The 12,994-nt window shown below is 55.9% G+C and overlaps 1 protein-coding gene and 1 non-coding gene across 4 annotated transcripts in view; both read right to left on the bottom strand.

Annotated features, from left to right (window-relative positions):
- Positions 1-12,329, bottom strand: part of RANGAP1 (Ran GTPase activating protein 1) — a 26,552-nt gene extending 14,223 nt beyond the window's left edge. For 2 of the 3 annotated variants that reach the window (XM_060413583.1, XM_012175699.4), the window contains exons 1-4: positions 12,071-12,329; positions 9,416-9,565; positions 4,618-4,745; positions 1,916-1,975 (exon numbers count right to left, since the gene is read on the bottom strand). In XM_060413583.1, the coding sequence (XP_060269566.1) occupies positions 1,916-1,975; positions 4,618-4,745; positions 9,416-9,527 (300 nt within the window). In that variant the 5' untranslated portion in view covers positions 9,528-9,565; positions 12,071-12,329. Of the gene's footprint in view, positions 1-1,915; positions 1,976-4,617; positions 4,746-9,415; positions 9,566-11,631 lie in introns of all 3 variants that reach the window. The other variant, XM_042247787.1, reaches the window with a different exon arrangement.
- On the bottom strand, positions 8,943-9,015 carry TRNAG-UCC (transfer RNA glycine (anticodon UCC)). Its single transcript has one exon. It is a non-coding gene; the product is annotated as a tRNA-Gly (tRNA).
- Positions 12,330-12,994: the final 665 nt, after the last annotated feature.

Below are 12,994 nucleotides of genomic sequence, written 5' to 3' on the forward strand. Positions count from 1 at the left end.
GCACGAAGCAGCAAGCTGTGTGTCTGGGGACAAGCCTCGACGAGAGGTGGGGGTCAACTTAGGCAGGCGCCAGGCCAAGAACTGTGAACTGGGGCCTGAGCGCAGTGGGCTTGGAGGCACGTGAAGGGTACAGAAGACAGGGCCCCAGACCTGGGGAGGGCAGACGGACAGGCGGAGGGAGGCTGGAGGCTGAGTCCCACCCGGGGTGTGAGACAGGGATCCAGGCAACAGGAGCGGCTGCGGGGGCCAGTGTGATGACAGGTGGTAGAGGGGAAACTGAGACTCGGCAGGGTTCTCACAGAGGGAGGGGGGACCTGCAGAGACGGGTTCACTGGACAGGGAGGGGAGGAAGAACCACCAATGCCCCAGGGTTTCCAGTGGTGACTGAGCACCCGGGGTGGGTGCCCCTTTCCCTGCCTCAGCTCAGGACCAGATGTGGCCAGAAGGCACTGAGCTCTCCCGGAACCTGCCAGGCTGGGACACCGAAGTTCCCCAGGACAAGCGGGTGGGGCGAGGTGGCTCTGCCAGGGCTGGGCATGGAGGGGGCAGGGGTTCAAGGTGGCAGGCATGGGGAATACACTGCCCTTGATCCGGCGATGGACAGGGCAGCTGAGGCAGTTTCCACGGCCCCCAACCCCAGATCGACAACGAAGGGCCATTCTCTGGCTCCCCCACTACCCCGCTGAAGAAAGCCCAGCCCCAGTGATCGGGCTGCAACTGACCTCAGCCCTTAGGCAGTCAGAGGCTCAAGCCCTCCCTCTACACCACTCCACCCTTCCTGCATTTCACGCCATTCCCTGACCCCAAATTCGTATTCCTGTTTCTGAGACTTGCTCTCACCGTAAGTTTAATATGGAAATCATGCCTTCTGCAGAACTTGAGAAGATTAAAGGCTAAAATGTAGGTAAGACAACAGCGCAGAGGCGCCCAGCCAGGATCTAGCCAGTCAGTCTCCTTCAACTTTTCTAACTCAAAATCCTCCTGCACACACTCACATCAATTCATTTAACCTGCGCTCTGAATCCTCGCTGCCCCTGGTTCCTGTCCACCCTTGGGGGCTAGCATCCAGCTTGAGCAACTCTGCTGGGGCTCCATCAACCTCCCACCCAGGGAGCCCGCCCTCCAGCTTCCCCGTGGGGACAGCTGTCCCATCCTGGATGGCCCTTAACTGTCTATTGGACAGAAGTACTTCAGAGATGAAGCTAGTGCTGGCATCTTAGGAGGCCCGGTGCTGGCTGATCGGAGGCCTGAGAAGATAGGACCGGAACCTTGCCGAGAGCACCATGCTGGGAGGCCTCACTGGGAGGCTGCCAGCCCCGCCCCCTCCCCTTGAGCCCCAGGAAAGCCACGTTGGGTCCTGTGACCCTCCAGTGCCTCCCACACATGCACACAGGCTGGGAGCGCCACCCAAGCCAAGCTGAACCCCAGGAATGGGGAAATGGAAAACAGGCAGAGAGAAGGCACCCATGATGAGAACCAAAGCAGAAAGAGTGGCACTGGAGAAAGGGAGGGGCCGGAGGAAGACAGGGCGGCCTATGTGCAGAGTCAAGTCGAGAGGGACCTCAGGATGCAGAGAAGGAGGGGCTGGGATGAGGGGATAATCATCTGGGGAGGAGACCCACGCTGCTTGTAGGCGAAATCTCTGAGCTCAGGTCTCTGCTGCACTTCCTGTCACTGGGCCGCCCAGTCTCCCAGGGACCCTGAGTCCTCACTTTGGCTCCCCATCACCGCGTGCACTGCCACCTGCTTGTCAGGACACAGACAGCGACTGTGCTCGCCCGCTGCCTGGGCACAATCTCGGCCACCCCCAGGGCACTCTCAGCCTCCACAAAGAGGAGGCTGTGAGGGAAAGCCCTGGGAGGCGCTAAAGGGGTCCCTGCGGCCCAGGTCGCAGGCAGAGGTCGCCTTCACTCACCAGGGCGGGGGGGATCTCCGACCGCAGCCTCCCCGTGAACATGTCGCTCCAGTGGCATCGCTTTGGAAGAAAAAAGAAAGTTAGCCAAAACCCCTGGAGGTGGCCTTCAGACAGCTCCTCACCCCCATGGACTTGGGACCAGCTGTGATGGACACTGACAGGACCTGGAAGCCCCAGAGGAAAGGACCATGGGGATCAGCAGCAGTGTCAGGAAAACCCTCCATCTGTCCAACCCTCTGGTTTTCAGAGAAAAAAGTAATCAGGCTGAGAGGGAGGGGACTGGCCCCTGGCCCCCCAGCAAGGCAAGCGGAAGGACCAGGACCAAGACCCCAGACTCCTGGCCCAGTGCTCCTTCCCAGTCCAATTTTCCCCCATGGTGTGGGCCATAGCAACACGGGACGTGATCTTGGAGAGTGGAGGAATGGAAACGAGATAATATAGAACCCAGCAGTGAAGAAATTACTCTTTTCAACCCTCCTTACCACCTCCAGAAGACAGGTTTGGTTTGGGGTTGGTGAGTCTCACCCATGCCCCCACTTCCAGCTCATCTGCCTTTTTAACAAAGGGAGAGAAGGCTTCAGGTTCAGACCCTTTACACGGCAGCGACCTCGAACTAGAATTTAATGACACTGATTTCCTTTGCAGTAAGGGATGTGATTTTCCAGTTACAGAAGAAATAGCGTTTGCTTTTAAATTACTTCCAAGTGAGCTGATTTAAAGGCCATACCAGTTAAATATCACAAAAGCAGTGGCCACGTGGCTGGGTCACATACCATGCTGGGGAGCAGAGTTGAGGCTCCCAGCACACAGCCCTAACTCTAACGCTAGCTCTGTGTCCACTTAAAATATCACCTCTGGCAGCTCTCACCTTTCCTGGCCAACCCTCAGAAAAATGGACACAGGAGAAGCAACTCTCCCCTGAAACCCAGACCTTAACACGTGTGAACCAGACCCAGCATTAAGTACTAAAGAAGCTGATGCTGGCAAAACTCTCGCATCCTCCACTAAAGCAAATCACTGACACCCCTGCAGACATTCTACACCTGTACGCAGGTGTGTGGGGTCAGAACCGGCAGCTCCAGACTAAGCACCTCCCTACAGACAGTGTTCTCATCCAGAGGCTTCCCCAACCCAGCTCTGACGGGCTGAGGCCAGGGGCTCTAGGGCACGCGGCTGCCTTCGAGTCCTGGCTCAGCTGACCCAGGCCTGCCACTCCCTGACTGAGCTCCAGCATCTTATCTCTGAAACAGGCTTCAGGCCTCACTCATCTCCACGCGGGCAGTACAGCAGTTGAGAGGCTGGGGTACTGTCTGGGCTGGGTAAGCCTGGGTCACCCTTCGCTCACCTGGCAAGACCTAACGTCTGAGGCGCTACCAGAGTGGAGCTACCATCTTATCTCGCCTCAGCGCTATGCCCAGAAGGGCACCGGGCTCACAGGCACCTCTGCCCCGGCCGCTGCTCCAACACCCTCAGCTTCTTCCTGCAGAGGCAAGCTTGCAACTCTGCGGCGAGGTGAGTCAAGGCCCTGGGTCTGCACAGGGGGATGCAGAACAGGCCCTGCTCCCATAGCGCAAGCGCTCTCGCTCCAGCCGGCCTGTGGTCACCATGGCAACCACCCACGGAGGAAAAACTCCTCTGCATCAAGGAGCCCAGATGCCATGCAAGGCCAGGCAGTGTAGCCTGCAGCCAACGGATGCCTAGGCTCAGCTGCAAGCACGTCTCCTCTGCTCCTGTCCTTCAGGGATCACCCGGGAGAGCAGAGTTCTTCACAGAAAAACGTCCCAGCTCATGCGCAGGCAAAGGACAGGCCCTGGGCAGGAGAGCAGAAGCAGCCCTGCCTTGGCTGTCTATTAAACCTAACCGTGATCCTCCTGAGGACACGAACATCAGGGGCCACGCCGTTGACCAGCTCGGGGCCCTCCGCTTCCTCTCTCGGCCCTGGCCTTGTCTGCCTTCCCATTCAGACAGCCCTCGGGGCCATGGAACGTGTGCTGGACTTGAAAATGTGAGCACAGCTCAGCCTCTGACCAGCAGCAGGTTCTGGGGAGGCTGATTCAGCCGCTCTGAGGCCTCAGTTCCCTTGACTCACAAGATGGAGACACAGCTTTATGATGGCACTTCTCTCACAGAGCATGCTGAAGGACCAGCATTCAGAGGAACTCGCTGACAAACACCAAAACAGAAGAATCTCTGGGTTGGCTAAGGAAGGGCACTGCTTGCGTCTAACCTTCGAGAAAGGACCAGCCATTCGGCTGTGAGAAGGGCAGCTAGAAGGCCCCCAGTGAGCAGCCTTCCAACCGCCAGAACCTGAGCTGAAGGGTGGGCCATTTCTGCCCCAAACCTGCCTCCTCCGAGGGGCAGTCTTTGCTGAGGAGTCTTTGCCGAGGCTGGACTGAGCACCTGTCAGAACAGCTCCCAGACCTGCGACACCAGCTGCAGGCTCTCTCCAGCTCTGCTCTTTCCTTTTTCCCTTTCTCACGTGACCCGGTAAACCTCTTATCCTCCTGACACCTTCTCCGGGTCTGTGACCACTGGGCTCTAGCAGACACATCACACGGGCAGAGGGGCCCCGGCCAGCGCTGTGCCCTGAGGTGACCACCCCAGGGCCCAGGAGGGACTGGACACAGGCACCTGCCCGGGGGGTGGTGTGTGAGCAGAGGCCTGTCCCCAACCAGGATGGGCCTGCTCGCCCCCGACCTCACCTTCAGCTCCGACTTCTTCTCCAAGGCCTTGGCGATAACCCTGGCTGCCTCCACGCCCACCGTGTTGCCCTCCAGGCGCAGGGCCTCTAAGCCGTCAAAGTCTTCAATCTCCTTAATCACGTCTTTGGCTGCCCGGGGACCAAAAAAATCAGAATCTCAGACTTCTGGAGTCCTGGGCCACAGATGCAGGAGCTGAGGCCCAGCAACCACCTCGTCCCTCACGACTCCCAGGGCTACGGTGTGCCTCCTGGGTGCCAGGCCCGGCTCACCAGGGGCTCAGACAGGCTCACAGCACAGCAGGCACGTGGCTATGCGGGCAGTTCCTCTGTAGTCGTTAGCAGTTAGTCGCTCAGTCGTGTCTGACTCTTTGAGACCCCATGGACTGTGCCCCGCCAGGCTCCCCTGTCCATAGGATTCTCCAGGCAAAAATACTTGAGTGGGCAGCCATTCCCTTCTCCAGAGGATCTTCCCAACACAGGAATCGAACCCGGGTCTCCTGCACTGTAGGCAGATTCTTTACCATCTGAGTTACAATTCCTCTGTAATGAGTGTTAAAACAAGTCATGTATGCAAGGCTTGGGAACCAAGGGAAAAGAGGAACTGACCGGTGTGGGTGAAGAAGGTGCTCGGGGCACCCTGCTGGCGGTGTGGGTGGAGCCTGCCAAGAAGGAGAGAACCCCAGCAGGGCAGGGAGGCAGCACACAGGCATCTAGGGTGAGGGACTCGGGCTGGCGTGTGCATCGGAGCGCTGCTTTATTGTGATGAAAAATCCCATACACTCTAAATGCCAATCAACAGAGGGCAGGTTAACTCACTGGGGCGTGTGATATAAATAGTCACACTGATGTCACTATGAATGGCAACAGAGGTGTTTACCTGACTTGAAAAATAATCATCTTACAGTGATAAGTGGAAAATGAGGTTATCCAATGCTGTTTGGTCTTGTAAAACGTATGAAAACACACACACACAGACACACACACACACAGACACACACACACAGAGACAAACACACACAGACACACACACATAGACACACACACGCACATGCACACACGGGCACACGCACACGTTAAAGCAGTTATCTCCAGGTGGTGGGATTCTGGTTCAATCTGTGTTTTTCCAGCATCTGTTCAATGTACTCTTAATGTGTCTGGTTAGAAAGCAGCTTTTTAAGTATCTGTAATTATGACCCCAATTACTTAAAAAAAAAAAGAGGAACTCAACTATATGTAAAATGCATCAAAATTAACAGTAGTTACGCCCCTGGGCTGTGTTACAATGAAGATAGCTTCCCCCCTTCTCTCAGTGCTTCTGTATGCTACAATGAGCACGTATTAATTTCACAATCTGAAAAAACCACGCAGGTTACATGAAAGACAAACCTAGTCTGGCTGGCACAGGATGGACTGGGGTAACATGGTGGGGAAGAGACGGAGAGGAATGTGAGAAAGAGGGGAACACGACCTTCTAGGCTACAACAACCACAGAAGGGTTGTCAGAAAGTCTGTGATATGCTGGGACTTCCCTGGTGGTCCAGTGGTTAAGAAATTCCCAATGCAGGGGGCCTGGGTTCGATCCCTGGTCGGGGAACTAGATCCCACAGGCTACAGCTACAACGAAGACCCGGTGCAGCCCAACAAACAGTTTTAAAAGAGGAAGTTCGTGACCTGCAGCCTCTAAGGGGCTCCCTGAGAAGCTGTCAGAGTCGGGGGAGAGATGCGCCTGTCTTCCTCCTCTTCCCCCTCCCGCCCCCCGCCAACAGTAGCACCTCCTCAGAAACCCTTGCTACCTCCAGCCAGGTCAGTTTTTCCTTCGGCCCTGTCGTGCAGTATGCTGGATCTTAGCTGGGATGGACTGTGTGGAGTCCTATCCACTGGACTGCCAGGGAGGTCCCTGAATGGATACTTGATCATTATACAGAGATTTTATTAATACCAGCTTCCTCACTGGGTCATCGGTTTGTGAAAAAAGGGCCTTTCCTCTTCTCACTTTGCCTCTGCTCACTGCCACCACATCTCCTAAGGTTGTCACTGACAGGTCTGGTCTCGTTGAGTGACCTGAAGTAAGTGCGTGCCTGCGAAGGTCACACAGCTTGAGAGTAGTGACCAGCATTCACTTTATGACGAGAAAGGCTAGACAGGTACGAGCCTCCCATTTCCTAGGAAGGTACGCTGGGGCTTCAAAGAATGAAGCCACTCTGCCCAGGAGTTCAGGGGAAATGGCAAAACTGAGCTTCAGACTGGTTTTCCCAAAATGAACGTATGTGCTGCTCCCCAAAGCCTTGCTTCTGTGCACAAGCACAGACTTCACACAGGGGGACCTCGGCAGAGAAACCCCCGAACCCCTTTCCCCCTTTGGAGCTGCAACTCCAGAGCGCCAGGTGTCCAGGCCACTTCTGCAGCTGGCACTCAGGGGCAGGGCTGGCATGGCCTCTCAGCCCTTTGGAAGACCTGCTCCAACAGGGCATCCCCCTAACATCCAGGGAACGGCCGGCTCACCAGGAGGGAAGATGGCTGCTCACGGGAATGTTTACACTGTCCTCAGAGCGAGGCGAGAGATGCCAGGGCCCCAGGGGGAGCCGAGTATGTGACACAGGTACAGAAACCGGAAAGCACTGTGCTTGCCGTGAGCTTAGCCAGGGAGCCACAGAGTGAGCATGCAAGGACGAGCACCCAAATGGAAAGGGCAGGGACGGGAGAGGGTGGGCTCACAGCAGGGTCGCCTCTCACTTGACCGGCAACCCAGAGTTACTTTACACAGAACTAAAACAGGCCAGGGGTGGGCCCCAGCTGGCCCTGACTAACCACCAACTGTCACCAGGCTGTATGGAAGGGGTTTCTCTTTTCAGCCTCGACTGCCTCACAAAGGAACAAGTCCCAGGGCTCTGCTACATAAGGCAGCAAGGCCTTACTTTGGTCCTTACATGACTCAGTGAGGAGAGACAAGGACCTAGTTCTTTGTTTTCCAATTTTGGGGGCCTAGTTCTAATCAATGGCCTCATGGCCTTCCCTGGACCTCACCTGCTCACTCCCAGCCAAGACAGAGGCCCTTTCTGGACTCACGATCAGGCCACCAGGGCCCTTGATACAGCACTCAAGGGCCTCTGCCCAGGGCTCCTTCTGGGATTCTGACTTCTTTCCTCTCAAGCCCACCTGCGTGTCCCAGCTCCTGACCCAATCACATGGTTCTCCTGCCTGCGGTGCCCACTCTCATTCAAGTGTCTGCTCATCCTCGGGGACTTTCAGAGCCCTCCTAAGCCTCTCCCTAAGTGGAAAACAAGTGATCCCTTCCCCAACCTTACTTCCCAGAGCTCTTCCATGTCTCTGAGAGTGTGTTTCATCCCTCTCCTGTTGGCTGTATGAGGACCTCACTCCTACTCCAGGTCAGGAGCTCCTCAGAGGCTCGGGCTCTAAGCTGCCCATCCCTGGTGACCACCAAAGCGGGAGGCAGCACGTCCAGCCTGAGCCAATGAAGTGGTTATGTGCATCGATTTACCTGAATTTTCTTCCCAGCTCCACTGCTTAGAGCTGGGCCTTAGGAAAGTCCTATCACGACCCTTCCTAGGCCTCAACTTCCCAATTTTCAAAATGGGGTGAAACCTACCTCCAGACCTTTTCAAGGGGGGATAAATGGAGACACTCTTTGTACAGCACTGAAGACTACCTGACCCAGTGTTAATGACCAGCATTTAATAGCAAATTCACGTTTACTGAGCTGGGCTGAATGTACACTGAGACACGTCAGACCAGGGACTCTGCTGTACCTCTGACGGAATCCTGGCTCTGCTATTCAGGGCTACAGCAGCTTCAGTAAGTTACTGAAGACTCCCGAGTTCTTTACTCTTTACTCATTAAATGGCAACATGTTTACCTCCCTTCCCCAGGGATGATGTAAGGATCAAAAGTGATAAAGCACAGGGAGGAACTCTAAAGGTTAAGGCCCTACAGAGATGTTAGGAATGTGCAAGGACTCAAGCGGTCTCTGACCTGGAGGATGGGAGCCAGCCTGCCTATACACCAGGACAACCAGGCAAGTCCAGACCAGTTTCTCTGGTTGGGCCGGAACCTCAAGAGGCCCCAACGCAGGCGCCTTCACTTCCAGATGCCTGGGATTCGGGGTGGATCCGTGCCAGCCATACTCGGGCCACGGAAGCAGACAGGGTCTGCATTCTGCTTCTAGGTCTGTCCGGCCCGGATGCCTGTTCACAGAGAGGCACATCCATCCCTCCCCCAGGGGCATTCACTGCATGGACTAGACTCCCAAGAAGGCCCAGTGTCTCTCTCTTTTTTTTGGCCTGCACTGCACAGCATGTGGGATCTTAGTTCCCTGACCAGGGATTGAACCTATGGCCCCTGCAGTGGAAGTGCAGAGTCTTAACCACTGGACTGCCAGGGAAACCCCTGGATTGTCCTTTCATGCAGCCTCACTGCTCTCGGGGGTGCAGTGCTCAGAACCTTCCCGCTCTCAGGAAGGCAATGACTATTCCCAGACCAGCTCTGGATCATGCGGTGAATGTAGGGGTGGATCTAAAGTAAGAAATCAGGGCTGGATCCTGAGACTGCAGCTCACCATGGTCCCTCACTGCCGACCATTCCCCCAAAAAGGCCCTTCCCATCTGCCGGCCTGAAGCCACCGGCAGGGATGCCCACCACGTGCTCGTGGACAAAACATCTTCAAGCCTCACTGGGCTAGGACGAGTGTGATCATGAAGCTAACCGGGCCTGACAAGTGGGACGAGGAGGCGCTCTCTCGCTTGTTCCCTGTCCCTCCAGAGCCAGTCCACACGGAGACTCACCATCATCCGCAGTGTTGAGTTTGAGGCTCTTGCCCTTGAAACTCAGCTGTCCCCCGGCCACCTGGGTCTTGGCAAGCGTCTCTGCTAGCTTGGCAATATCTTCAGAGGCCATGGTGGCTGCGTTGGTGGGCTCCCCTGGAAATCTGCAGACTGAAGAGGTCAAAGTGCATTAAGAGAGAGGATCTCTGGGCATCTCCAGGTTGGGGAGGGCCGGGGAGGACCATTTCAGCTGCCTGATCCCACCCCCCAGGATAAGGAAATCCCAAGCGCTAAACCACTGGGAGAAATAAAAACAACACTGAGCAAGAAAGAGTTCTAAAAGGGCAAAGGTTTCAACCTCTGCAGAGTTACTGTCCCACTACAGGCCCTCCTCTGCCCAACTGCCCCAGGCAGGGTACCAAGCAGAGCCATGTGAGTTGACCACTGGGTCCCCAGGGAACGGCAGTCAAGTCCCAGTCTGACGGCTATGAAGAGTCTCCCCAGAGCACACACCTGCCTGATCATGTTGGGCGCTCTCTGTTTGAGGGTCCCATTCCTCAAACAGGACATGGATGGCTATGGGATCCAGGTTATCCATCCCAAAGAATGCCCCACTGCCCTCACTGGCATGACTCTGGGGATGGGGCACAGGGCACAGCCTACTGCACAGCTGGTTTCAACCGTGGCCAGGAGACTGGGCAGCCCATGGCGGCCAGACCTCAGGGGTTCCTAGGCGACCAGAGGTCTCTACATCACAATAGCCACCATCACAATAGACTGAGGACAGAGTTGTTGAGAAAAAGGAGCTTCCAGCCTGCAGTTCAGCAGACTGGCAGAAAGGATCACTACATTTCCCCAAAGAGGAATGGGTGATCAGGAAGAACAAGGTTATTTAGTGTCTCAGGCAGTGATAAGAAAAAAAAAAAAAAAAACAGGAAAAGGGGTAAGAAACTTTGCTGTTTTCCTTTTTCTCTTGGGAGGGGGGAATGGATTTAATCTAAAATAAGAGTGGTGGTGGTTGTTCAGTCGTTTAGTCGTGTCCAACTGTTTGCAACCCCATGGACTGGAGCACACCAGGGTTCCCTGTCCTTCACCGTCTCCTGCAGCTTGCTCAAACTCATGTCCATTGAGTCGGTGACGCCATCCAACCATCTTGTCCTCTGTCGTTCCCTTCTCCTGCCTTCAATATTTCCCAGCATCGGGGTCTTTTCCAAGGAGTCAGTTCTTCACATCAGGTGGCCAAAGTACTGGGGCTTCAGCTTCAGCCCTTCCAATGAATATTCAGGACTGATTTCCTTTAGGATTGACTAGTTTGATCTCCTTGCAATCCAAGAGGACTCTCAAGAGTCTTAAAGAAGGTATTATCAAGAAAGAAACAAAGACTTGAAGGATATTGGGGACTGACCCATGCAGATATCTGGGGGAAGAACATTCTTGCAAAGGCTCTTGTGGGTGAAGTGGGGGTCAGAGGAAGTGCAAGGAGGCCAGTGGGGCTGGAACACAGAGAGGGAAGGAGAAAAGAGGTAAGAGATAAAGAGAATTAACAAGAGGCCCCAGTCACAAAGGCCAGTTTAAGAACTAAAGCTTTTACTCTGAATGACAAAGGGAGCCACTGGAGGGTTTCTAGCAGAAGAGGGACTGTGATGTGAGTTATGTTCTGACAGGATCACTCTATCTGCTGCGTGAGGCTGGGAATCTCAAAGCTGCTTCAAGAATGAACGAGGGGATGAAACTGAACATAAAATAGCCTGACAACACCACCCCCCCACTCCTTGTAATTCTGGTTTGGGACAATTTAAGGCTAGAAAAACGGTGGTGAGGCGTCCAGATGAAACAGGAACACAGAACTTCTCAGCTGGAAGAGAAGTCCAGTACGAACGTACAGACGTAAACACACACACACACACCCCCATAGAGAAGTCCAGTACCTACGTGTACACACACACACACACACACACACCCATAGAGAAGTCCAGTACCTACGTGTACACACACACACCCCCATAGAGAAGTCCAGTACCTACGTGTACACACACACACACACACACACACACCCATCCTATCCACTATAAAGTCTAGGCAACTGGACCACAGAGAGATGAACTGACTGGTCCAAGGTCTGCAAAGGGCCAGCGGCGAAGTAAACGCAAAAATCTCCTCTCCCTCCCGAGCAGGAGCCTGGCACATTTGCCTCCGTGCACATCCACCACTCCTGCCCAGCGTCGGCAGTGACTCACGCGGGTCCCCGGGGCTGCGGCGGCACCAGCCCAGGTCCTCGGCGGGTGTGGGCCTCTTGCGAGGCGGCGGCGGGAGAGCGATGCGCGAGTTCGGGACGCCAATGACAGGCGGGGCCGCACCAGAGCCCCATCCGGGATCCCAGGCGGACGTTCACCGCCCTCGGATTGACACCGACGCGAAAAGGGGACGCCGCTGCCGGCTGGGCGAGCCGGGTGGGCCTGACGCCCTCTCTTAAGCTTCAGCCTCGCCGCTTGGGAAAAGGGACAGCGCCCCAACTCCCACCCGGCTCGGCGCTCGGCGGTCGAGGGCACAGGGGATGAAAACGGAGGGGGGCACGCAGAAAGCGCCACACCTTCCTCGCCCGGTTCCAGCGCCGCGCCACCCCCGCCTGCATCCCCGGGCAGGTGACAAGGAAAGGAAAGGGATCCCCGACCCTACCGTACACAGGCTGCGCCGCCGCGTGGGGCGACCGGAGTGCGCGCGTGCGTCCGGCGGGCGCGGACGGATTTAGGGTCCGGGTCAGGTCAGGTCAGGTCAGATCGGGGTCGCCGCCTCCGGTCCGGCGCTCCCGATGCTCAGCCCCACCGGTAGACGTCCGTCAGCTTTGTCCAACCGCTTCTCTCCGCTCGCACCTCCGACACCACCTGCTCCCCGCACGGCGGCGGATGATGGCGGAGGGAGGTGGATTTTGAAAGCCGGCAGTTTCTTTCCTTCGATTTGATTTGTCGGAGGCCCGGCCCGGCTTCCCCTACCCCCGCGCGCGCGGCCTGTCGGGTATGGTAGTCCGCTTCTCCTGCGCGGGGAGCGGCTAGACGCCGCAGAGTCGCGCCCGCGAACTACCATTTCCATAATACCCGCGCGGCGTCCCGGCGCCTCCGCTAGGTCCCTCTGTGCCCTCCCTTTTGCGGCTTCTGGCTCTTTCTCCCGGAGGCCGCTGGGAGGCGTTGAACCGCGAACTCCCAGGAAGACTACAATTCCCTAAATGCCTTGAGGCCGGGCCGGCTCCGCCCTTCCGGAAATGTTCACGTTCACGTAACTTTATTGACAAAGGCTGGTGCTGACGGAGACTCGAAGCTCAATCTGTTCCGCAAGCTAAGAGGTGTCCATTTCCTAAAGGGAAAACCTCGCTTTTTTTTTGTCCCATGAAATTGGAAGGACATTCGAGGACTTTCCCAAAAATAGCCACAAATTCCTTGATAATTAAAAGGACGGGGGGGAAATAGTAACTCTGTAGCAAAGAAACTGCCACACCACCCTTAACCACATTAACGTTCACGTTAACGCTACACTGACGCTGACATCCATCGCACACCTCCCGCAGTGCTGTGCTGAGAAGGACACAGCGTCACCGTCCAGTCCCCG

This window comes from Ovis aries, chromosome 3 (assembly GCF_016772045.2).
Source record: "Ovis aries strain OAR_USU_Benz2616 breed Rambouillet chromosome 3, ARS-UI_Ramb_v3.0, whole genome shotgun sequence".
NCBI lineage: Eukaryota > Metazoa > Chordata > Mammalia > Artiodactyla > Bovidae > Ovis > Ovis aries.